This window comes from Penaeus japonicus, unplaced genomic scaffold, assembly GCF_977035675.1.
Source record: "Penaeus japonicus unplaced genomic scaffold, GWHDUDI00000001_assembly GWHDUDI00000004, whole genome shotgun sequence".
Classification (NCBI taxonomy): Eukaryota; Metazoa; Arthropoda; class Malacostraca; order Decapoda; family Penaeidae; genus Penaeus; species Penaeus japonicus.
The window spans coordinates 13978119-14005618 of NW_028234406.1; the positions used below are offsets into that span (position 1 = coordinate 13978119).

The window sequence follows — 27500 nt, forward strand, 5'->3', positions numbered from 1 at the left end:
AGTAAGTGTATACATATGTAATTATGTAAAACGTGTATTTAGAGGGAGAGATCATTACCTGACCGGAGCAGAATATTCCCATGACGTGATAGCACTTCATCCGGCGGAATGGGTTAACATGCTTTATTTTCATATGCATTGTATTTCGATTCATTGTATTCACCGACTTGAACCAATAATTGCTGAGATATTTAGGTGTGCAACATATGCATTTTATTTCAGATTGGATTTTCTACGCCATATTTGGCCGCTTCTTTCTCATTTATGGTGAACATGCCTAAGGTTGGATGTGTGGATTATGCTCAATATTTATGCGATTAAGTTTTTTTTCTTTCTTTTTTTAACATCAAGTGTTGCATCTTTCAGTTACTGTTGATGAAGAAAACATATTTTTAACTGAAGTAAAACATTGTAAGGCCTACATAATTTTGTTGTGAAAGCAATGTCTTATGAGCGTAATGTCCGTCCTTACACCATTTGTTGATAATGTATGAATAGTATTTGCTATATTTTTATGCACTATTCACATCATCCTTTTAAAAGTGAGAAAAGTTTACAATAGACTAGTTGCAGAGTTCATGTATTGTCTTTATTATCATTACCTCCCCTGCTGTGCCTTCAGTCATACATCTTTTTTCCACAGAGAAACCCACATATGCACACAAACAAATACATACATACACCTTTACTTCTTTTTTTCAACATGATGAGTAAGTATTGATATAGTAATACACATTGGTCATCATAAATTATATATATTAAAGCATATTTCTTGTAAATTTTCACAAATACTTTGTAAATGTATGCATATTTCTTGTAAATGTTCTTTTGTTCCAAGTACATTATTTCAATACATCAAGCACAACTGTATAGAAGTTTTTATCACCGAATTCTGGTATTATAGTCACATCTGTATAATTGAACCTATTTCAAATTCTGGACAGGTAGAAAAAATCACTCAATATATTGTAACTTTGTAGTTCTTCATTTTATCATGTAACTCAAAGAAAAAGATCTCTTTTTTAACTTCATTGTTTTCTAGATAACAGAAGTGAATAAAGCATAAGATGTGTTGCATTTTGAAGATTTATGCAAGAAGAGGGATGCTTTAAGGGGTGTTGTACCAAAGATGGATTAGCATTAGAGGTAAAGAGATAAGAGGCAATTAGATTTTTTTTTTTTCCATTTCATGGTTTAAAGTAATTCATGATGATTTTGAAATCTTATATCACTATCCAGAATACAAGTAAAGCTAAATACTACTTTTTACTGATAAGTCAGGAGGAAGAAGAATATGTAAAAGCAGGTTTCCCAGATGTTCTGTTATTATCTAATTGCCATTTTGTCCCTGCAGAACTCTTTCAAGGATATGAACATGAATATGATTTTTTCTTTCTTTTATGTCCTTGTAATGTTAAAAAGGTGGATTTCTTAACACTGTAAAATTTTATTTTTTTCCAGTGTCAGTTCTCAAAGCTTTTCTTTCTTTCTTTCTTTTTACAAGAGATGGTCTGAGATACATTTGTGCAAAGTTTCAAGACATACATTGACAAATATTTTTGCATTTACACACCAACATACATATATAAATACATATCTTATTAAACTTCTTTGCATAATTTGTAGGAATTTATGATACAAATTGAATGGAGATTTGTTGTTTGTAAGTTTATAAGTACACTTAGTCAGTTATCATGCTATATATTATTAAGATGTATGTTCATGCATTATTGAATTGTACATTCATAAATATAAAAAATCTTTTTGTGCTAATTTCTGTTTTCAACCCCTTATTACTTCAGTAAGAAAGTTAAAAATGTATAATACAGAGCATGTTTCAGAAATTATATTGCTATCTTTACATACCTATTATGTGTCTGATTACACCCCTTTAATTAAAGGTCACATTTAAGATATGACAAACTTAAGATATTTTTTGTTAAAATTATCCAACACTGTATTAACCCACTCACGACGGGGGCATTCCAGCCTTGAATGTCACAATGCTGGGGCTTTCGAGCGCTTAGGTCTAAATCAATTAAATGGCTGGCACAATACTGTGCCGCCCGGCCACTGGGCTTTTGAATGAGCGGTACAGTACTGTACCACCCGTCCAGAGAGGGTTAAGATTAGCCATTGTTCCCCTAGTTTATTAAATAATCTTGCAATTTTCTTATTAACCCATTGTGTATGGGTGTCATGACATACATGGCATTTGGGGATTTTGGATCACTGCGCTATTTTATTGTACTATGAGTAAGGAGTGAGTGATAATGACTATAATCATTGTAAATCTAACATCTAAAACCTAGATGGCACCACTTTCTTCTAGCACCAGCAGGAGAGAGAGCCTTGAATGGCACTCATCCATGGTCTCTAGTAAGCACTATCTTTATAGAGCAATGGCACATGGCAAGTTACCGACCTCTTGCTCTAAAGTACTGCTGATGAAGGATGTGCAGACAGAGCGAGAAGAGGAAGGTGACTTAACCCATGCCCAGTGTCTAAAATGTGCTCCTGTGCCAGTATGGGTGCATTTTACTGTGGCACTCACAGGCGTAAGCATAGGTTTCCTCCTTCTTCCCTACCTCTTCTTGTTATCTTCATTTAGATGTTTATATTTTTTGTATCCGTTCATGACAGTACATAAATACACAAAAAAAAGTTGCTTTTTGTCCTCCCATGAAACTGCAATACCTCTATCACACTAGGTATAAAGAAAATAATGAGCTGATACGGATCCTATACTACAGTTATAGTCAACAGGCAGTACTGATAGAGCCTGTCATATGATACATAAGTCTCTTAATACAATAAACCACAAAAATGGCCTTAGTTTTACCATGAGTGACTGAAGTAGAGTGGGAAAAGTCAAAATATGTTATGTGAAGCTGCCTCACTCTGAAATAAAACCCATTCTGGAAAATGGGCAAACAAGTCTATCCACCATACGTATTGGGTTAATAAAGCTTAGGTTGATGTATGTAATTACCATATGTTTTTTTGTATTTTAATAATGATACTGCTTACATTGTTAATAATAATACAGTGATTTTTATTATAGAGAAGACAGCAGTCCAAGACAAGCAGTGCCAGGGAACTATAATATTAGACATCAAACTTGGTGCACAGGTTGTTATAACATGAATATTCTAATATTTCATTATGTTTGTGATATTGATAACAAAGAGGTAAACAAACTCTAGATTTTTTTATAATCTATAATCATGTGTTCTCATACTGCTAAATCTCAGGTTTTTATCAACAAATTATACCTCATCTTCAGCTCATCTTTACACCTTTACCTATTAATTAATGAGTTCTTTTGATATTCATAACATTTACAGACAATGCAATCTTACGTGACTAAATCTTTTAATTTGCATAACACTGATACACTTGTTCATATAAAACTATGGCCTATGTAACTAAAGGCAGAGCAAAATGGATCATCAATGGCACATTAATGGTTATATGAATTCATTTTTAGGGACCTTCCAGTCACATTTTGTGTGCAATACCATTTATGCAGTATGTTAGAAACGAAAGGTGGTACATGGTTATCTCTAAACAATATCAAATTAGTCATTATAGCTTATTTTGTCTTTCCCTACATACTTGTTCACAATAAAATACAAAGATGCTGTTTAACCCATTGATCCTGGGGACATACAGCGACTACTGGGATTATTTTATTTATCTATAAACATTTTTTCATAAATGTTTTCACAAGCACCTAGTCACCAAAGACTCAGTTAGACCAATCTGACCTCATCTGTTCACTCTATGCCTCGAGAAAAGAAAATTTTACTTTTATTATCATTGTTATAATTATTGCTATTATTATTATTATAGTTATGCTAATAACAATAATCATAGTAATAAATCCAAAAAAATTGTTTCTAAAGAATTCAAGGTAGGCCCACTAATTGATCAATTGGTGAAAAAGTACTTGTGGAAGTAAACCAAATAAAGCAACCCCAGTCAACTGTATTTGAATATACAAGTACTCCTAGCATCAATGGGATTGAGAGTTACAAGATGTTTGTCATTTGTTTTTTGTAAAAAGATAAACATTCCAGTCTAATCTGAGGTATAAGCTTTATATGCAAATCAATTATCTGCTATTCAACCAAATCCTTTTCTTTTATTAAGAGCAATATTATCTATGAAATAGAAGATAATGTATTACAGATAAATATCTTTTCTATCTTTTAGACAATTTGCTTCAGACATGTGACAAGCAGACTAAAAAAAATTAGAATCATAAACAAAAGCTCTTCATTACCTAAACTGCCACACTAGTTTGAGACACTTCTTTCATTATTTAACCTGTGAATGGTGTCTGATCCTCCCAGCTCAACAGCAATATCAAATCCATCCATTGACTAGCTCTCTTTTCCTCATTATCTTTTTTTGATGGCTCTTCTGAAGTAACCCTTGACACATACATTTTACCATATTGGTGACCTTGAAAGTTAAACTATATAGGATAAAACTCCTATGCCTGGTCATGGTATGTTTGTGTAAAAACATTTCCGTCTTCAAACATAGGATTTGTTACTTCTCTTAGTGATGACTTTTGAGATTAAACAATCTCAACAGTTAACCCAATGGTAGCAGTTGGCACCTGTACATACCATGAGAAGGGTCCACCCAAAGTCCATATGATAATTTGGCATACAATAACAATAAATGACATTCACTGTTTTGCACACTATTTAATCATGAAATTGTGATTTAGATGGCATTAGTTCTCAAGCAATAGCCTTCCAAAGTTGATCTAAATAATTGGATTTCAATACTTTCATTGAAAAATGATCAGCTTGCCTCATATCTAAAACAAGGGGAAAAAAATATTGTCCCTTCACCTATAACTTTTATCTTATAAAGGAAACCTTGTTATTAATCCAAGCAAAGCAGTTTGTATGCTGTTTATTTCCTGTTTTCATCAGGTTAACTCATGGATTGGCAGTAAGATTTGTCTGCCTTGGACAAGTTGGTCAAATTGGGCACAAACAAATTTCATCTAACTTGCCCCTATGGTAACTTTAGTATTCAAATTATCCTTATTGGAAAATATATCCAAAGTGAACCTCATACAAAGCAAGTGTCTTAAATGCAAAGTAGGAGGAGCATCAAAGTTAAGCTAGACCTAATTAGTCTATTATACCTTCATTTCAGCCTCAAATTTTAACATTCTAAAATCCAAAAATACTGGAAATATCAAAGCTCTTTTCTTGTTGTTAGTCCCTGAATGATAAGTTAGCAAAAAATTATCTCATATCTGGACTACTTATTTTCACATCACTAAAGTGCACACATATTCATGACCTTTGCATTAAATATGGTAATATTTCAGTAGTTACAGAGAAACATTTATCGTCACTTTGGATGGCAAACGAGGTCACTAGGCTTGCCTTATAGGGAAAGTGGTAATTTCCCTTCCTGTTGACTACTATCTCAGTTGAGTATAGTGCTAACCTTGGAATATTTGCATAAAGCTGAATGTCCATCAAAAACCACTTTTCTTAGTGGTACCTTCATTACTTAACCCATTCACGCCAGGGCTATTACAACTCTAAATGGTTGGAATGCCGGGGTTTTCAAACACATACGCCTGACGCCTCGGGATTCTCGGGCACACTAGCCGTGAGCCTGGGCTGTTCGCTCGCTCACCCTGAGCGCCAGCCTTGACCAAATATCTCGTTGCCGGCGACTGACCCAAAAAACACAAAACATATCAGCACGTCAGCCAGCGGAATGGGTTAATATGTACTGGTACAAAAGAAACTACCCATCTATGATGACACTTTATTTGACAAATGAGAACTTAAAATTAAGCACAATCTTCAAATCAAGTGCCCTAAGTACTTAATTACATAATGTCACTGTACCCTAATCATGTTTTCCTATTTGTTGGAAAGCTCAAGTTTTATCATTATGAAGGACAACCAATATCTTTCACCACATTTACACAAAATGTACAGCAACACAGGTACTATATACCAGACATCATTCAGAAATGACCTGGCAACACTGATTATAACATTTACTTCCATAAGCAACTTTTGTTTGGTTGATTCCATAAAATAAATGTACACAATGAGATACTGTTGTTCAGAAAGGTTATTAAACATCAAACTCTTATTTTTTGCTGTTTATTCAATAATAAAAATTGTATTATTTTCTTCAGTCTCTTGATGGAAATAATCAAGCATCTATAAAGAATAAAATGATGAACTTATTTAAATTTCCTATACAATTTTCAGTCTAAAAAGTAAAATAAGAAAAAAAAGAAACAAAATAAAAAGCTTAATAACTAAGTCTGCTTTCACCATTCCCTACATTAATCCAGAAGACTTTAGCATTTTTATTCTATGGAAGGCCTAAACTCTGACTAATGCGGGATTCCAGTACGAAATTTCCTCTAGCAATAATATGGACTGACGAGCTTCATAAAAGCAGTATTGGATTTGTACCTCAGCTCATCTGTGACTAATCTATCCATCTCATTTGAAGTGATGTAATTAGTTAATAAACATGCAGGAGACACAAGCCATCAATCCTACATGAGCCATATATTTTGCATTATTCTTAAAAAACACTGATGGAACAGCGTCAGTCTTGTGTACTACAGGTAACCCTTTAAAAGCACACACTGTGCAGAAGATATATTTTTACTCATCTGTCAAAAGTTTGTACACTTTAGTTGCACAAATACAACTTAGCTATGGACACAGTTATCTAATCATCACTCTCCAATGAGAATATAAAAAATGTCTACAATGTGCTATTGTCAAATGCAATTGGATCGGAGAGGGGGGGGGAAGAGATCCAGTAAAAATCTTTTTTTTCTGCTAACTAAACCTTCTAGTAATGTAAATATACATTACAATCTCTCCATAAATATCTATCTACCCTGTACACGTAGGGGGAAAATATCAGCACCCTATGAATATTCGCAACACTGTATACTCATAACCAAATATAAAAAAAAGAAAGAAAAGAAAAAAAAAGTATACAATACAAGAGGTTACGGCCTCTACAAAGTGAATATTCGTGCTTAACCAAAATCACCAGCACTGTATACAAGCAACTCTCTCAGTCCCAATTACATATCACTCAATCTCTGCAATCAAATCTAAAGCCACACCACACAAGTTTCCAGTCTAATAGTCAATTTCATTGTTGGCCTCTTCCTCCTCCTCATATTTAGTTCCATTCTTAGCCCTCTCTTCTTCATCCTTCATCGGGTAATTATTGTAATAGTTACTGCCATAGTCTGGATAATCTGCAAGAGAGAATTTTGTATGAGACGAGCATTTTTGTGATATTTTGTGGGAAAAAAAGTGAAAAGCAAATATCTTTGAAGTAATATCTGTGGCAAACCTAATAAACTTTTAAATATCAATTTTTTAAACTTCATAAATTTTCTTTTCTAAAATTTTTAACCTTCAAAATTCTAATCTAGTTCCTTTAAGGGGAAAAAAAAACAAAAACTTTTGTCTTTACCATCCTCTGGTTCTTGCTTGATTTTGACAACACCCTCTTCAACTTCCTCACCAGGTACCCGCTCCCTCCTCTCACGGTCCCTGGAAAATAGAAAGAAAAACATATTCAAACTACAAATTACGGATGGGGTTGGAGTTTCACCAAATCATTAAATTGGGTATCAGATGTAAAAATGTACTAAATACACAACAGGAACAATATAAACAATCTGAAAATTACTTATGAATTTAAAAGTGAACAAAGATCATGAAAAAATGAAAAGCAAACACTTACCTGTCCCTACGGTGCTTCCTGTCACGTGACCTTGAGCGCCGTTTGCGATCCCTGGACCGGGACCTGTGGCGCCGCTTCTCCCTCTCTTCCCCTTCCTCAGGTACTGCTCTCTCACGGGATCGGGAACGTCTCCTCTTACGATCACGGCTGTACATTACCAAATCATCAAACATCATATTATATATATTATAAATCATGTATATGCTTTGTTTTGTTAAATATATTTGTTATCAAATTTAGGATGCAAGTCCAAGAAAAGATACACATTCAGATCATTATAAAAGGTCAATAGCCTGCTACACACCTTCGGGACCTCCTGCGCCTTTCACGGTCACGGTCTCTGTCTCTACTTCTGGAACGCCTTCTTTCTGAACCTCGTTCACGTTCACGGTCTCTCTCACGGTCTCTGTCTGCACTCCTGGAAAAAGACACAAGACAGACGTAAACAAAAGTTCAACAAAGCCAAATATAAAAATATGTAACATTCAAACAGTCACTACAGAATATAAAAGGGAAAATAACATTAAGAACAAGTGCCAGGGAAAACACTCACTCCATGCGCTCATCATCCCGTCCTCCACCACGCCTTCGGTCATCTTCACGGCCAGAATGCTTGATGTTGACATCAGGGCCTCCACGTCTCGTTCCACCAAGACCCCCACCTGTGCAGGGAATACCTTTTAGTCACTGCTAAACAAATGGTTTCATTCATTTATCTCATCAATAAAAGAAAAAAAAAATTCAAAAAAAAAAAAAAAATGCAAACAAAAACAACTTTAAAAAGCTCACATACTTCAAAGGTTAATCCACAGAAAGCATTACTATGGTGTTGAATCACAATCAAATACAAAGCACAGGTGTTAAATCATAACTAAACAATGTCAACATCTAACATTTTCTCACCTGTTTACACCCATTTGCAGTGACAGGAAAAAATGGAACATTAGTATATGTTACTTTTACTTCCTTTTCTTTATAATCCCAATTCATATTCAGTAATATTTCTTCCCCATTTGTATATCAGAATGGTTGCAAATAAATCATCATATTTTATCATTTCCCTTTAACAAATCCAAGTCATTTTTTTACATTAATAACTCACCTGTTTACACCAATTGCCAGTGACAACAAAAACAAAAAAAAAAAGAACATTAGTATATTACTTTTATCTCCTTTTTTTTTATCAGCTCAGATTCATATTCAGATATTCCTATTCCCCATTTGTTTATCAGAATGGTTGCAAATGAATCATCATATCTTATTTATATTTTCTTTAGGAAGTGAAAGTATCCAAAAATGATGAAACCAAGCCAAGACTCACCTAACCGACGTGGTAGCCATCCCTTCACCGTGCGAGCTCGCTCTACGTCTACTAACACTCTGCGATTGTCAATCTTCTTTCCATCAGCATGCTTGTATGCCGCTGTCAAGGGAAACAGAAGACAAAAATAATAATGGTTCAAATAAGGTCAATGCAATCTGCATAGAGGGCAGATATCATTCAAATCAAAGAAACAAGAGACCAGTCCTGTGACCATCGCCGTCATCTCCTCGTAGACGCAGCCATCATTTTCTGGTTCCTGGGCTTTGGCCCTGGATGTAACCTGATATACACTGCTGACACAGTCAAATTCTCCACAAATGAAAACTTACAATCTTGATACAAAATGGCTACAAATATCAGTATGATAGAGAAGGGCAGGGGAATGGCTGAGGGAGTAAGGAGAGGTAAGGTTCAAGGGTGATTCACCAGTGAAAGGGAAAAGGTCAAGGAGTGTCACCTCCTATGGTAAAGTGGAGTTGAAACTGTACGCAAGCTTTCCACAGGAACCCAAGTCTAGTGCTTTCATCACAAAAGGATTTTGGCTTATCTTTATAGAATTTTTTTTTCTCTTTTTACTTCTATTATAAGTGACTCTCTGATTTAATTGAACATCAAATGTAAAGAAACTGTGTTACCTGGGCATACCTTTAGTGTTAGGATAATCTAGGGCGCCCGGTAGTAGAGGTGATGGTTGGGGGTTTCCCGTGTTTTCCACCGAAGGGCGTTGGAATACTTACCCAACTTACCCAATAATCAATTTATAACCAAACAAAACAAAGAATCTGACACCAATAACATTCAAAAACTAAGTCTCTCTTCTTACTTTATTTTGGAATAAACAATGAAAGGAAAATAAAAAAAAAGAACTAATGAAGTGAAAAAAATAATAATGAAAAATAAAAATCCAGTTTAATCAGCAATCAATCTAGTATATTTGTCATTTTCTCTCCATTACCTGCCGACCATACCTACCGCACACTTACCCAAATGTCATTTATGTCGTCTACGAACGCCATCCCTTTAAACCCAGTGACACTTACCAAACTGATACATCAACAGGCAAACACTAGTACCCCATATCATTCTTCTCTCTCTCTTTTTCTTTTATCTTTATAAATCTACATCAACGGTTGCAAAGATTCAATTTCTTACTGATTACTGTACCCATGTCTTTCAAATATGTATATAAATATTGCAAATGTACTTCAACTACAATCTATTGGTACGCTGAACAATCATACTTCGGTTTGTGCTTTTCTAGGAGGGGTTGACGGAAGAAATAGATAGTTTTAGAAAGGGGAAAGAATGAGACTGTGATTTTGTGAGTGCATGTGCATGAGTGAGTGAATAGGGAAAGGGTTTGAGGTGGGAGAGAAAAAAGAAGAGAGAGAGGGAGAAAGAGAGGGAAAGAGTAAAGAAAGAGCAGTAGAGAGGAGGGGGATGGGGGATGGGGGATGGAGGATGGTATGTGTATGTATGTATGTATGTATGTATGTATGTATGTATGTATGTGTGTGTGTGTGTGTGTGTGTGTGTGTGTGTGTGTGTGTGTGTGTGTGTGTGTGTGTGTGTGTGTGTGTGTGTGTGTGTGTGTGTGTGAGAGAGAGAGAGAGAGAGAGAGAGAGAGAGAGAGAGAGAGAGAGAGAGAGAGAGAGAGAGAGAGAGAGAGAGAGAGAGAGAGAGAGAGAGAGAGAGTGTCCAAATGAGAGAGAGAGAGAGAGAGAGAGTCCAAATGAGAGAGTGCAAATGAGAGAGAGAGTGCAAATGAGAGAGAGAGAGAGAGAGAGTGAGTCCAAATGAAAGAGGAAGATAGAGATTGCAAATAAGAGAGGGACAAAGAGAGTGCAAATAAGAGAGAGAGTGCAAATAAGAGAGAGAGAGAGAGAGAGAGAGAGAGAGAGAGAGAGAGAGAGAGAGAGAGAGAGAGAGAGAGAGAGAGAGAGAGAGAGAGAGAGAGAGAGAAAATATAATAAATGAGTAGCAAAAAATATAGATAAGAGAAAATGAGAACAAATGTAATCAGGAAAAGATAGGAAGAAAATAAAACAAAAAATAAAGAAAAATGGGAGGAAAAATATAGAAAAAAAATGACAGAAAAATGTACATAACAGATACAGTTAAAGATTTTACCCCCCCATCCTTAAAGGAGCAAGCACAGGTCCCTCCTAAATATACTGAATATAGTAACTTTTTCTCAGTTTACCCACCCTTATCAAAATTATGGAATACTGAAAACTATTTTAACAGTACTTTCATGCTTTAGATATTAGGGCAAAAGTTGCCAAACAATCCCAACAATTGACTGTTTAATTCATAACTTAATGTTGAAGGGCAAAATTAACCACTTCTCAATGAAGTGTGTCTCGCACAACTTACCAACTTACCCAGGGTATGGATACCCTTCCCTCAAACCCTCTAGACTGCCACTGAACACAGTAAACGACCCAGTCATTAACTACACTACATTTAACAAAATTATCTTAAGAGAAAGTTTCTGTGACTTATGTACATCAACATAATTTAAATATCAGTGTACAGATAGATGCCCATGGAATCTTTAATTAAGAAATCTCAAGAACGAAACATCGGATAACAAATTTCTATTAAAAAACTCCGAACCAACATCCTATCACAGAACTTAAGTGGAAAAGTCTAATACACAAATGCTTATTCCTCAAATGTCTTCATGACAGCTCTCTTTACTATAAATAACTTGCCTCTTGTTCTAAAATAAACACTGCAATCCCCCCCACCCACCATAACCAGTTCCTTCTCTACAAACCCAGGAGCACCATACTATATAATCAGGCCTTTCTTCAATTTTTTGAAGCTCTCATAGCAAATTCCAAAAATTCAAGAGCTTTCATCAGTCTTAATAGCTTTTAATTTTAGAATTAATATCCTATCTGAAGGCTTAAAGTGACAAAAATGTGGGCGTAACTTTGAAAATTGCACTCCTTGATTGGCTTCCAGTTATGACCAGAAATAATCTCCAGCATCAGCTGATTAATCACTATGTTTTATAAGGTCTATTAGAGTCAGTCACTTTCACTTCTCCCCACTATGAGTGACTGGAAAGTGATGTGCAAGTCAGTAAGGGTGAATGATTATGCCACGAGCCCTAAAAAGCCACTCAGTACTGATTTAGAAAGTAGCCTTTCATCAAGGCAGGTTAAAGCCTTGGAGACAATATGGGACAATCTGCCTGCTCCTGTGTTGGGCTTACCACACATACAAACCTAGAGCCGTGAGCGCTCATAGGTCGCGTGAGCATACAAGCCAGCACGGAAGATCGGCTGTACAGGGTGAACGAAACAAAATGCATTAGTGTGGGACCTTAAAACAGTAAAGACAACATAACATTATGAAAGAACACAATTGTAGAGCTGAAATCTGTTGACAAAATATCAACGGAGCTACAACTGTCTTCTCTCTCATCATGAAGATATTTGACTCGAGGGTTAGTTGCTGAGGTAGGCCTTTAACTCTGATGTACATCAGTTCATGACTCAATCTACTAACAGACACACCAGAGACCTATCTACATGACAGAAACCACCCTCAGCAATAACCTTCAGTCTATGAATGATTACTATTAAAAATACAAGTAAAAACACATTAATAGGACATAGTAAATTGATGAGGCAAGAAGAATATTGCCCTTCCCAACAAGAAAAGTCTAGAATTAAGATGTGTAATGTCTCAGTTCTAGAAATGCATACTAATGAAGTTTTTACCATATCCCAAGAAGCAAGATCACCTTTGATCACCATCTAAGGATCATGTAAGTGTCACCAACATGACTAAGCAACTGTATCAAAATTTTGACTCCAAAATGCTGAACTGACAAGTTCCCAACTGCAAAAATAACTACAGGTGTGGAGGCAAAACTGATCACTTACATAAGCAATTAACAATGAACAAGAATGAAAAAGACCATCAAAATTAAGGAACGGCTGAAACGGAGAGACAAGCAGCATGGTTTTAATAAACAACATACATTCACATTCATGACCCATATCATCCCGAAAGAGGAAGCACCATGAAATCCATTCCAATCATCCAGTAACAATCAAGCAGCATTCCAAATGCTTTCCTTCCTTCTTCCTTTAGTCAAGCAAACCCCTCCACCAAGACTTTCAATTTTTGCCACAAAATATCCTTCAACTAACATCTTTCACTCTCCTCAGACAAAGTGCACATCCTGAATTTATATATTTTTTTTTTTATCCCACAGTAACTTAATATATATATAATATATAAATGAATATATATATATATCTTGTTCATTGTTAAGACTAATAATCATAGAAAGGACGCCAATAAACATGTCCACATTCCATACATCCCAACATTAGTATACTACCACAAGTACCTATACAAACTATTAAGAGTACAAAATAATATTACTTTCAATTAATGAAATTTATCTATTCGTGAAAAAAATGAATATAACAAAACTAAATGAAGTTACAAAGAGAAGGCAAGAGATGTGTAACTACTGCATCTCAATTATTGTTACAAAAGTCACAATTGGTAATATCCAGCAAAACTTGACAATTCTTGAATCTGACAATCACTATTTCCACATCAACCCCTTCAGTTCACCCAAAACATATCATGTTCTACCTGCAATTATGTCACAAAATGGGGTTTTGTAAACATAAACAAATGCTCCACATTAGAAAATATATGTAATGGTCATGACTAATTTCCATGTATAATGGTACTCAAATAAAATAAGGATTTGAACAGGAATGACGATGAAGGTGCAATTTTAATATTTTGTCAGTTCTCATCCTTTCTATACTCTCTGCACTTGTATTCAAGGTGAAAAATATGAAGAATAAAAAACGTGTCAATCATTAAAAATTAACGTAAAACTTGAACCAAAAACTATGGGTTCTTTTTTTATTTTGGTTGAATACATAAAGATCCCATTAAAAAAAAAAAAAAGATGAAAAATTATTAAAATGAATAAGCAAATAAAGATAAATAAATACATAGCTATGAAACACCATGTCCATAAGTGTATAGTGTGTCATTTCATGTGTAGTGTGGTTTGTTGGGTACTCACAGTGCATATCTCGCTCGTGTTCATACTCAATAAAAGCGTATCCTCGAGGTTTCCCCGTCTTGAAACTATGAATCAACACAATCTGAAAGAAAAAGCTCTGTTAATGAAAGTATAGATGGTATCAATAGTTCTATTATATTATAGGACTTGTATTCACCTTTTCAGCATAAAAAATAACAAGAAAAACTAATGATATTTACTGTACGAGTGCAACAATGAATACTTTTACATGACTTGCTCTGATCTCCTTTCAGCACATCTGTTCTCCAGTCACATTTACATTATGATTCTTCAGGTTTAACTCTAGCCAATTTTGTTTATTGGCATTTTGAGAGCTTTAATTTACATATCAGGAGAAGAGGGCCTAACAGAGGCACAAATATGGGGCAGATATAGTGGGTATGACAGGGGAAAGACAAATAAATAATGCAAATAATCATATAAATCAAAATGAGCATGTTTTGTCATAGAACACAATGAAATATCTATTCAGATATATATATATATATATAGTAAAAATAATGACATACCACAACCCAACTATACTGTATGTTACATTAGAGTTTGGTGTAAGGAGGGGGATGTGTGAGATAAAAGGATGGTGATGGGGGTGCCATACAGTCAGCATTATTATTTTACACTCACTCCGTTTCAACCACAAGAAAGGAAAAAGAAAATAGAGACAGGGGACATGACTGTCTGATTGGCTGAGGGAGAGAGGGCCTCCAAGGGTCATGATGATATGAGGCTGATAAAGAGGGTGTGGTTGGAGAAAACAGTTCTAGAAATATCCTAATTTTCAATAACCATGAACAGTAACATGTTATGGAAGCTTCAAGATCTCTTCACAGAACCCTGGGTTTCACAGATAACATGATAAGAGACAGGCATTGCAATTAGTATTGATTGTGAATATTCCTATTTCATCATGTTGTAAAGTAAAATTTCCAAGTTTTGTGTAATTGATGGTATTTTCCAAAATATAATTTTGCACTATTCTATCATCTTCCTGTTCATAGCAATGAACCAATTATTGAGTTTTGCCCGTTTCTGTCCTCAAAAAAATCTGGCAGAATATGTGGGAAACTGGGGCTTCAAAGGGGGGGGGGGGGGGAGGGGAGATGTTGCACATGAAAAGCCTGAAATACAAGTTGAAATGCGAGTTGAAACCCCTCGAACATAACTCCACAGGTGTACACACTTTATTGCATGTATACAGAACGTGCAGGAAGAGCGTGTCTGAGACACAAACAAATAACCTAACTTGGACAATCTATCCTGTGGTTAAATAAAACATAACTTATCCCATTATACTTTCCTATTAGTTTCAATAAATAAGTCTGTGGGAGGGCCTAAATGCACAGATTTCTTTCCTCAAGACATGCTTCATGGTATTAATTGGTCAAAAAATACTTTTGTCAAAAATGTTTACATGCAAATCACTTTAACTGTCTTTCATAATTACTATATTTCCAAGAAGATTTAACTCTTTAACTGGTAGTATTTAACCATCCTGCTCCATGGCACACACAGTAAATAATCATACTTACTAGAATGTATATATAAACATGGTGGACAGTGTTCTGGGAGCAGTGAAACTCATACAGAATTATTGCAGTTACTTACAATTTGCACAAAATAATTGCAAAGAAGAAAAATGTCTTATCATTGTTTGTTGTGTACCAAAGTAATATTGAAATGTTAACATTTTAAATTCCCATTGTCCAATACTTCAGAGGGACATTATCAGATATGACAGGATCCCTAATACAGCCTTAACCAACTAAACCATTGCGGCTAACAGCCTAACTGGCTGTCTGGGCGGGTAGTCTACGACACTAGTGGCACCAGCTAAAAGTTAAGAGTAACGGGGAAAGTGTTTTCTCCACCCTCTGGATAGCGCAGACTATCCCAAACAATATTGTTCCATAAATCTATCATAAAATGCAGGTTTAGGCTGACTTTAGGACCCTGTAGCTCAAGAGCTAGCACTGTTACAAGCATAATATTCCATGGCTGTGCACGCGCTTCAACTGTGAGGAGATCTCGATGTCGTATCATGTACGCATTGACACCCATCTTTAAGGCCTATTCAGTACTAACATGTATGTCAAGACGACCATATGCAATGGTTTAAAGGGGAATAAATTCACTTGCCCAGTCTCCAGGATGGGTTTTATTTCAGAGCAAGGAAGGTTCATACAGTAAACTTTTGACTTTTCCCAATCTATTTCAGTCACTCATTGTAAACGGCCATTTTTGTGTTTTATTTTTTGTGTGCTTTATTGTATTAAGAGACATGTGTGTCATATGACAGGCTCTATCAGTGCTGCAATTGACTAAAATCATAGTATAGAATTTATATCAGCTTGTTTTCTTTATTCTCAGTGTAATAGAAGTATTGCTGTTTCATAGGAAGACAAAAAGCAACTTTTTTTCATATTTGATAGTAATTATGACTGCAACTGTCATCATCACTCAATTCCTTATTCATAGCACAATAAAACAGTAGTGATCCAAAATTCCCACACAACATGTACATTATGACGCCTGTCATCAGGCCAAAGCCCCTCTTGCATCATGTATATCATGAAACCTATCGGCGATGGGTTAATACAAGATAAAGGACTTTTCGAAAAAAAAAAGTACAAAAAATAACAACAAATAAGCTGGTTAAGAAAGAACATTACCTTTTTAATAGGACCATAAATTTCAAATTCTCTCCGTAGCTTGGACTCGGATGTGTCATAATTGATCCGGGAAACAAACAGCGACTTGTATGGGTCGCTGGTTGCATTTTCATTGTTGTGAGGATCCCAAAGGGCAATTTCTTGTTCCAACTTATATTGCATCTGTTCTGCTTTCTCTCTCCGCTTCCGCTCTAGGCGTTCCTCTCGAGTTTCCACTCTCGTTGGAGGAGGCGTATCCTTAGGATCCTAAAACAGATTATTTTATTAAAGGGTGAGACACTAGTAGTATGAGAAATCCCATTTACACAAAGAGCCTGCAATAAAATTACAAGAATGATATATTCCACAATATGAAAAAAATCTATAACCGAAACTTACTTCAAATCTTTGTATTAAATTTGCTACACCAGAATACCCATCGGTTTTCTTCTCCCATGTCAACTTATCAACTGGTGATAGATAAGGAATAGGATCTCTTGGCGCAAAAAGCGCCAATAAATTTGGCGGAAGATACTGCGTCATTTTGATGTTCTGTTAAAAAAAAAGATTTTTTTTTTTAAACATATGCATACAAACTTATATCCAGTCCTAACTAGCCAATGATATATATATATATATATATATATATATATATATATATATTATATATATTATATATATATAGATATATATATATATATATATATATATATATATATATATATATATATTATATATATATATATATAGATATATATATATATATACATACAGGATGTGCCCCTCGGCTGGGCATCTAAAGATGATGCAATTTCTGTTATTTTCTAGACTTATGGTATGATATAGGAGTCTATTTATGATGTATCAGCAGAGAGATACTAACTAGCATTTGGTATTATTTACACAACTGAAGGAGTACCTAGTTTGTATTAACCCAATAATGACATGCGGTTTTGGCTCCAAATGGTCAAAATAATGGGGCATTTCAAACGCATAGGCCTACTGCCATAGGCTACTTGTCCAATCTAGCTGCAGCCAACTGCTGTGTGCATGATCACCAGGCGTGCCAACCATACAAAAAGCCATGAAATGATATCAAGTCCCCAATAGCAAGTGCTGCCACCACATGACGTGATATCATGTTACCTAGCATTAATGGATTAAGAACAAAAATATGCAGTACATAAGTACCTAATCTTATAAAAAAAAATTAAAAAAAACGCCTATTGCAGAAGGGTTTTGCCTAAGCACCAAAAGCCATTCAGCAAAGGTAAATCTTATCTAAAATTTTCTGATATAACTAAATTTTCTTTAGCTGATGCTAAACTGCCAGGGTCTACAAGCTCTATCTTGCCAGAATATATCTGGAAGAGGTACACCACAGTCCCAGGTACGGGGGCCACTATGATCACTATACTTATTTACCTCCAACTAAACTACATCAAGAAAATATATTTAAAATAAATTCATAGACACCAAATTCACTAGTAACACTATTACCATTCAAGCTTTTTGAAACTAATCCTCCAGTAAGTACAGAGCAATTTATGATGCTTTATAGGCCTATAGACTAAATACCTTCAGAATCAAATAAAAAAATATGTATAAATTCAAAATCATACATCTAAAACCCTCCTTATAATCCTGCTTCTCAAAAATAAGTATCCAAATAATTCTATCATATCACGACAAGGACGCACACTTTGTCCTATTATTTCATATGGGATAAAATATGGCAAATTCCATCACAAGATTTCTGGCTCTTCTGAAACCCTAAGCATCACAACAAGGTCACGATTAGCAAACCATGCATACACACCAGAGAGAAATGCGTCAAAAAGAAAACACAAACATCATCGAAATATTAATCATTCACAGTCGCCTTCGCCAAACACCTTCAAAGCCACGCCGAAACTCAAGCTTTCTCAATATTTCACAAACTTCACATGCGCATTACTATCCTGATGCTTAGCCACGCTCTAAAAAGTCTTACCTCTTGCCTCCCACTCTTAAAAAGTCGTTTTAACGCGTAAGTATAGCGATATCATACAAAAATGCAGGAAGAGCGTACCCTTCCCGCGGACTGAATGCAATATGGCCGCTGGAGTTTGGTTCGACATTTGAATTCTATCGCGATCCTAATTACTGCTTTTCGGCCTTTTGTTTGCCCTGATTATTTTGTCTGTAAATTATGGTAGGATTTTTTCGTAACAGCTAAGGCTGATTTTGGTCATTTTCATTTGTGTATTTGACGGTTTTGTGGTTAGTTTTGTTTGTTAGTTTTGTGATAGCGTCTTTCATGATTATTTTGCCTTAGTTAACTCCTGGTTTATATGAATAATTTCCTACATTGTACAGTGAGTCTCTATAAATCGGTATAAACAAATTATGTAGATCCCTTAAAGCTTTATGAGGAAAATGTAACTCACAAAAATAACTTCGTTATTATAGGACTACGGACGCAATTCTTTTTAAAATGAACTTGCAAGGGAGGCATTTTTTATTCATATATGTATAGCACTATAACAAGGTATATCTGGCCTCAAGGTATTCATGAATAATAACATAACAGCTAGAGGCCCGTAAATCATGGTTCGCAAATAAATAGTTTCTAAAAATCTGAAGTTAGCCTTTAATGATGATAGGCTTAACCCATGCGAATAGTTTTAATCGCAGTAAAATGTATGGGGAGGGCTTCCCGAAATATCGAAACTTTCTAAAATTTCCCTGGGAATTCAGCTTAATCTCTAATCGAGCTTGTATCGCAACCTCGCATGTTGCTTCGTATACTGATGTGTTATATCATATTATATCTTATTAATTGAATACATTAGGCCTCGTGCATATATCCCGGGCGAAGCGACGTTTTCGCAAATCTCTCTGAACTGAACTGAATACATTGTATTATCGTATTACAGTAGATATTCATATACGTAATATGCAGTTTTATACGTATATTGTTGTATGATATCATATCGATACTATTTCTTGACTGCATCTCATATCATCTGACCGCGAAAATATTTCCAGAATGAGATATCTCAGCGGATTTCGGCAAAAGAATAAATCTCGAAAGTGCCAAAAAGAGTCTCTGTGACGGTGCTTAAGCGACCTCCGAGTGTCAACAAAGCGAGGTGGGAAAACTCGTGATTACGAAATCTTGGGGTAATTTTTCACTAAAGATGCAAGTATATTAGTGATGACTAGGAGTTTTTCACGAATTGTGTATCGTAACATGTCTAATGGTATTTCTATAAGGTCTGTAAATCGCTCTTAAGCATTTACAGACTGCAGAAGCTATGAGTATCAGGAAACGTGGTTGTACTCCTGTGCAGATGTGTATCAAACATTAACTCCAGTAATTCTTAACAAAAGGTCTTTGAATATACTTGTGCTAGTTTATTGCTTAGGACTTGCACAGTCAATTTGGAGTAGCTTCGTTGTGTGCTTACCTATTGTAATGGCAATTTAGGTCCAGATATGTTGGGAACGACATAGTGATAAGTGGGGAATTTACCTGGTAATAATCGAGATTTAAAAAGCTAAACGTCAAGCATAGGCACAAAGGCCAGCAGCAGAAATTGTGTTCCTAGAATGCAGTCCACCCAGGCCTTAGACAGACAGCCTGTCATTAATGGGTTAAGAGCCAAATATCTCCATGAAGTAAATTAGAGAAAGAAATGGGATGGGAGAGTGAAAAAAGAGGAGTAATCTATTGTTTGCATGTCTGTGTGTGTGTTTGTGTTTATGCCAATTGTGATTTACAATATGTTTGTATAATACTTGAATGTGGTTTGATTAAGGAAAGAAAAGGATGACCAGCTGCATTTTAGAACTTTATATCATACTAACATTATCTGAAGGAAAGAAGTCTGATACTATCTTCGAATAGTATATACTACTTATAACAATTCCAAAAAATCACAACACTTTCAAATGCAATAGCAACTCACTAATCTGTACTAAAGACTCATCCATACAAAATTTTCAGAATTGCAAAGCAGAGCAGGAGTAGTCAGCTACACAAGCAAGATGGCTCAGTACAAGGGGGCAGCAAGCGAAGCGGGACGGGCCATGCAGATTATGAAGAAGAGGGAGAGGGAGCTGGAGGAGATGGAGCAGAAGAAGAGGAAGCTCGAGGAGTCGCTCAAAATTAACAAGATAGAGAACAAGTTTGCTGTCCATTATGATGCTGTGGAACAGCAGCTGAAAGTAAAAGCTTTGGTGGCTTTGTTGTGAAATTTTCATTATTATTATGATTGTCATTGTTATTTTTGTAATTTATTATTATCATGTTCACTTATCATCCTTTCCTTACTAAGGATGACTCTCACATGGCCTTGTTTTGCCATCATACCATCTGTGCCTATTCTCTCCTAGACCTCTTCTATACGCCCACTCTATTTCTCCCTTGGTTGCCCCTCTACTATCACCTCCCTCCTAAGAAGGCTCTGTTCCTCTTGCCTCACACAAAGCTCCACCAACCTACACCTGTTTCTCGTCTTTCAACTGGAACTGTCCATCCTCCCACCTTGCTCCAACTATGCACCTTATCATCATTCAAGCACACAAACTCAATACTTCCTGTATTTCCTCTGTTAGAACCCATGTCTCTTGACTTATTTGGCAGGATTCATACAGGATTTATTACTGTTATTATTTCTGTCATCATCCCATTTTCTCTCATGTAACTTAGATCCTGTTTCCCAAATTCCCAGAGCTCAACAATTGGATTAGTGACTCTGAATGAGATGAAAGCCAAACAAGAAGATGTTGTGAAGGAGAGGGAGAAGGAACTCGCAAGGAAACAGAAGGAACAAGAAAAATTGATGAGGAAGGAAATAGAAGCAAAGCAGGCAAAGAAAAAGGAACAGAGGGATAAGGTTTGTTACTTTATCATTTTATGCTTCATGTGATGTTTTCTGCTGTTTCTTTTTTGTTTTACACTTTTTTCAGTCTTTTAGTTTCTGTATATGTTTTTCCTTTTTTCCCCTGACTCTTTCTCTCATTCTTTCATGTCCTAAGCTAAACCCATTGTGGACGGGGGATAGATTCACTTGCCCAGTCTCCAGGATGGGTTTTATTTCAGAGTGAGGCAGCTTCACACAACATACTTTGATTTTTCCCACTCTCTTTCAGTCACTCATTGGAAAACTAGAGCCATTTTTGTGTTTTATTTTGATGACAGGCTCTATCAATGCTGCAGTTAATTAAAATTGTAGTATATGATCCATATCAGCTCATTATTTTCTTTAATCTCAGTATGATAGAAGTATTGCTATTTTATAGGAGGACAAAAGACAACTTTTTTTTTTATGTAATGTCAGGAACAAATACAAAACATATAACCATCTACAATGATGATACCATGAAGAGGTAGGGAAGAGGAAGGAAACCTATGCTTATGACTGTGATTGCCATAGTAAAAGGCATCCCTATTGGCACAAGAGCACATTTTAGACACTGGGCATGGTTTGAATCACCTTACTCTTCTCGTTTTACCTGCCCATCCTTCATTGGTGATACTTTAGAGCAAGAGGTCAGTAACTTGCTGTGTGCTTGCTAGAGACCATGGATGGGTGCCATTCAAGGCTCTCTCTCCTGCTGGTGCTAGAAGAAAGTGATGCCATTTAGGTTTTGGATGATAGGTTAGCTTAATATTATAGTAATTATAGTAATTATGACTACAATTGTCATAATCACTCACTCCTTACTCATAGCATAATAAAATACCACAGTGATCCAATATCCCTGACCATCATGTACTCATGATGCCCATTGTCAGGTTAAAGCTCTTGTGTTATTTATGTCATGACAACCCATCCGCAGTGGGTTAATAGTTGAGATATTTATCCATACCCCCTTTTTTCTCTGAAATTATTAAGATTTGCATATATCATTTTTGAGTGTTAAAGATAAGACACTAACCTCAACACCATTATGAATTCAGTAGACTTTCTTCTTTTTTGTTTTCTTTGTCAGATTTCTTCTTTTAAGATTTATTTTGATGTCCTAAGTGATGACCTAAGGGCCATAGGAATCAAGATGCATGCTTGCTTTTTCTTCATCCTACATTTATTTTGGGATATTCATGAGCAACTTCCTTCTCAAATTCAATATTATATTTTCAGATTGCAAAGCTCAGTTTCTGTCCAGATGATGAAGAAGAGGAGAAGGATGGAGAGGAGGAGGAGGAAGAGGAGGAGAAAGAGAAAGAGAAGAAAGAAGAGGAGAAAGTTGAGATTTGTATAAAACAGGAGACTAAGAAGGGCTTTCGCATGGCCAAGAATCCAGATGTAGATACGAGCTTCCTGCCAGACAGGCAAAGGGAGGATGCTGAGAACAGATTACGAGAAGAACTAAGACAGGTCAATAGCCTCAACATGTATTACTTTCTCTGTACCACTAGTCTTTCATTTTTTTCACTTTGTTCCTTTGTTTATTCTTTCCGTTTTTTACACATGGACCATTTTTATTTGATGTGTGATTCTTTTCACTTATTTCCTTTTGCTGCGACATGAATGAACATAATTATTTTTGATTCCCTGAAAATAATGATACTTTTCATGATGTAGGTCTTCAGATAATAACTTTGTTTTTTAAATAAAATATGTATTATACAGTTTCTTCTCTTATATTAGGAATGGGAAGCTAAACAAGAGACCATGAAGAATGAGGAAATAGAAATTACCTTCAGCTACTGGGATGGATCAGGTCATAGACGATCAGTTCGTATGAAGAAAGGTGAGTTCTGAGAGGTAGGAGGAGTCAGAGGGAGAAGGAATTCCTAACAGACAAACAGACAGATTTAGTGAAGGGAGGGAGGAAGATACAGATAGACAAATAGACAGTACATTAACTTTTGATTTGATAGATATATAGACAGAAGGACAAAAGGGAAATTGAGGAGAGAGAATTGAAGTACTCGTATATACATGACATGAATTGGCTGTAGAATGTGCAAAAAATATACTCTCTCTTCCTCAAATTTAATGAACTGTCTGTTTGTCCATATCTCTCTCCATCCCTTTTTCCTCTCCCTTCCCTCTTTTCCCCTCCCCTCTCTCTCCCTTCCTTCTTTCTCTTCTCTTCCTCTCTCTCTTTTTCTCTCACCCCCTTTCCCTCTTGTTCCCTCTCTCCTTTCCCTCCCTCACATTATTCACTCCCCCACTCCTACTTTATCTCTTCTCTCTCTTTCTGTTTCTTCTCCTTCCATCCTATTCTATTCAGACCATCTCATTTATTTATATTTTTTTTATCTCTTTCTTTGCATGTAGAAAATTGTATATTAGTGGACAGTATTTAGAATATGTGACACAAAAAACAAAGAAATATCTATATATGTAATCAACATAGGCCCATAAACTCCCCCCACTTTGCAGGTAACAGCGTATATCAGTTCTTACAAAGAGGTCTGGAAATCTTGCGGAAGGAGTTCAGTGAGCTGCGTACTGTCTCGGCTGACCACCTCATGTACATAAAAGAAGATCTGATTATACCTCATCACTACACATTTTATGATTTCATTGTTAATAAGGTAAGTTTGCATTGTTGATTTCAGATTTAAAATTGTTGTTACTGTCATTAAGTAGACTTTGTGATATTTAAATCTGATGGTCTTTTCTCAAAGGCTAGAGGTAAGAGTGGGCCCTTGTTCCACTTTGATGTCCGAGATGACATTCGGCTGGTAAGCGATGCTTCTGTGGAAAAGGAAGAATCCCATGCAGGTTAGTAATGAATTAGTGGTATGTAAAGTTGCTGTATACTGGAGATAAATTTTAAAGATTCACTTTTAGATGTGTTCTACAAAATCAGAGACTTCATTTTTATGGTTCATCTTCGTCATCCCCTCTGAGGCCCAAACCCATTGTCTTACATACATATAATTGTTTGTTATGTATTCTTAGTCTTTGTTTCATATAACAGGCAAGGTGGTTATGCGTAGCTGGTATGAACGCAACAAACACATCTTCCCTGCAAGTAGGTGGGAACCTTATGACCCTCAAAAGAACTATGAGAAGTATACTATAAAGGACAAGAACAAGAAGAAGTAAAGGAATCCTGCCAGACTTTCCACAGTACAAATCATGCTCCTATTAAAATGCTGCCAGGGATACACAACAGGGTAAAGACATCTTGAGATACGTCCAATTAAGTGTGAGCAGATCCTCTAGTAAATGATTTAGTGACCTTGAAAATTTAATAGAATTCAAGATTTTTGGCCAGTATGTGGTTCAAGATTTTCCTCTTCATTGATAGATCTAGTGACAGTGCCAAACATGTGCTTTAGCATTCACTCTGTATTCCACCTCAAGGGAAGATATTGTATTTGACTTAAATCTTTTTGTTTGTGGTTTGTTTTTAAACAATTTCTTTTTCTTTTCTTTATTGTCATTTATAGTACAAGTTATAGAAAATCAATCAAACAAATGATATAGAAAGCTGTAACCAGTATATAACAAATGTATCATGAAAGGTATGATTGCCAAGTATTACTATGGAAAGGAAAAAGCAAAAGAAGACCAGCAAAGGATGATTACCTCAGATGACAGTTTATGCTATGTGTATTGATGTTTGTTGATGACATATGTAGCTTGTAACATTATTGTGATACAATTCACTCTAGTCTGTTTATTTTGACCTGTTCACTGGATAGTAATATTTTGTGATATGTAGCAATTTAGCATTACAGGGTCATGATTGGCTGAGAATCATTATGTCTGATATTGTTATTTTATTATATATTCCTGAACTACAAATTTGATTATTCACTTGACATAGATATACTGAGAACTTGTACACATTCATATATAAATCCTAGATAGGCAAGCTTGCACCGATATTATGCATTACAAGCAGACAAAAGACAAGCTTGTAGGAAAAGCTTGTCTGATCAAACAAAAACAAAGAACAGCCTTTTGATAATTATGCTTCCTCTCATTTCAAGTTTATACAAAAGACATCTGGCTGTGTAAGTGGAAATTCTCTTTTCATATATTACATGGGTAACATTGGAAACAACATGAAATAATGCTAAAGTGAGGCTGAATTAAAGCACAGTGGTGTTGAGGTGAGAGATTACTTACAAGTATTTGATCTTCACTACATCAGAGTGAGGGCTTTCATAATCATATTAATGTTATTTTGTATATTATTCATCTAATTTACATGCTGCCGGGGTGTACCAAATTATAAACATCGCCATTGAATATAACAATTTTTAAGCCAAAACCTCAACATAATCAAGGGTGACAAGGGTGGGAATAGTGACCTTGGTGAGAGACTTCAGTGACTCAGAGGACAACAGAAAACGATTGAAGTAGTTCACTTTTATGGAATTAATCATAAGTTTCATATTTTTACATAATGTTCCATAAAGAAAGAAAAAAATTATTGCTAGCAGGGCACATCAGTATCTCCCCTGGTATAAGCAAATCACACTTATGTAATAATAATGAAGTAAGCCATTGCATCATATACGACATATATTCTGAAAGATGTAATAATATTATGTAATAATAATCAAGTAAGCCATTGCATCGTATACAACATATATTCTGAAAGATCTCATATAGTATCCAGAAGGGAAAAAAATTAATTCTAACAGACTTCAGGCATGATGAAGTATGCACGTCCTTGGATATGTCACAAGTGCTGTGTACGTTGAAGGGGTTAAACTGATTAGTGGACAGATCAGAATAAACAGACTATAGGAATGCGTACACTGATAAAATGAGAGTATAGTAACTTTATATGAAGATTATTTTTATTCTAATCAGCATCACAATCACCATCATTATCATTACTATTAACATCATGAATACTGTTACAAATATTATTATTAACACCATCATTATTGATCATTATTAACCCACTGCTGACGGGGGGATAGATTCGCTTGCCCAGTCTCCAGGATGGGTTTTATTTCAGAGCGAGGCAACTTCACATAACATATCTTGACTTTTCCCACTCTCATTCAGTCACTCATTATAAAACTAGAGCTGTTTTTGTGTGTGTGTGTTGTGTTTTATTGAATTTAGAGATTTATATGTGCCATATGACAGGCTCTATCAATGCTGCAGTTGACTAATATTTTAGTATATTTTTCATATTAGCACATTATTTTCTTTATTCTCAGTGCAATAGAAGTATTGCTGTCTTATGGGAGGACAAAAAGCAACTTATTTTTTTGTATTTGTGTGCTATCATGAACAAATACAAAACATATAACCATTTACAATGAAGATAACATGAAGAGGTAGGGATGAGGAAGGAAACCTATGGTTATGACTGTGAGTGCCACAGTAAAAGGCATCTCTTTTGTCACAGGAGCACATTTTAGACACTGGGTATAGTTTGAGTCACCTTCCTCTTTTCATTCTGCCTGGACGGGTGGTACACCACGGGTACTGTGCATTCAAGGCCCGTACTCAGGGTGCCGTCATATGGCATTGATCATTTAATTGATTTAGGCTTATGCGTTGGAGAGCCCTGGCATTACAACTTACAAGGCTGGAATGCCCCCGGCATGAATGGGTTAATATTACTAATTCCGATATTATATTTTTTTAAATGGCTTCTAACCCATCTCTTTTATATATGTCACCACACATTACTTCACCTAAAAAATGTATATTGCACA

At 35.5% G+C, this 27500-nt stretch overlaps 3 protein-coding genes across 8 annotated transcripts in view; 2 read left to right on the forward strand and 1 right to left on the reverse strand.

The window, feature by feature from the left end:
• The window catches only part of LOC122259543 (dynein light chain Tctex-type protein 2B), an 11337-nt gene extending 9564 nt beyond the window's left edge, over positions 1-1773 (forward strand). Inside the window, exon 5 of the mRNA XM_043026391.2 lies at positions 1-1773. This exon is cut by the window's left edge and continues 208 nt beyond it. The gene's annotated coding sequence lies outside the window, so the exon portion shown is untranslated.
• A 4027-nt stretch (positions 1774-5800) lies between these two features.
• On the reverse strand, positions 5801-18970 carry snRNP-U1-70K (small ribonucleoprotein particle U1 subunit 70K). The gene is made up of 10 exons (XM_043026387.2): positions 18852-18970; positions 17258-17410; positions 16880-17125; positions 14190-14271; positions 9110-9211; positions 8342-8450; positions 8093-8206; positions 7789-7935; positions 7516-7595; positions 5801-7294 (listed from the first exon to the last, which is right to left on the reverse strand). The coding sequence occupies exons 2-10, from the start codon at positions 17399-17401 to the stop codon at positions 7173-7175; spliced, it is 1146 nt and encodes a 381-aa protein (XP_042882321.1). The 5' UTR covers positions 17402-17410; positions 18852-18970; the 3' UTR covers positions 5801-7172.
• An 884-nt stretch (positions 18971-19854) lies between these two features.
• On the forward strand, positions 19855-26065 carry LOC122259544 (protein FAM50 homolog). Of its 6 annotated transcripts, none has more exons than XM_043026396.2 (8): positions 19855-19992; positions 20850-21070; positions 21577-21741; positions 22990-23226; positions 23500-23602; positions 24241-24395; positions 24489-24585; positions 24785-26065. In XM_043026396.2, exons 2-8 carry the CDS (start codon positions 20891-20893, stop codon positions 24910-24912), a joined length of 1065 nt encoding a protein of 354 aa, XP_042882330.2. In that variant the 5' UTR covers positions 19855-19992; positions 20850-20890; the 3' UTR covers positions 24913-26065. The 6 variants fall into 6 exon arrangements, with proteins under 6 accessions (XP_042882330.2, XP_042882328.2, XP_086392201.1 ...); XM_043026394.2 differs by having other exon boundaries at positions 19938-20023; XM_086536075.1 differs by having other exon boundaries at positions 19964-20042.
• Positions 26066-27500: the final 1435 nt, after the last annotated feature.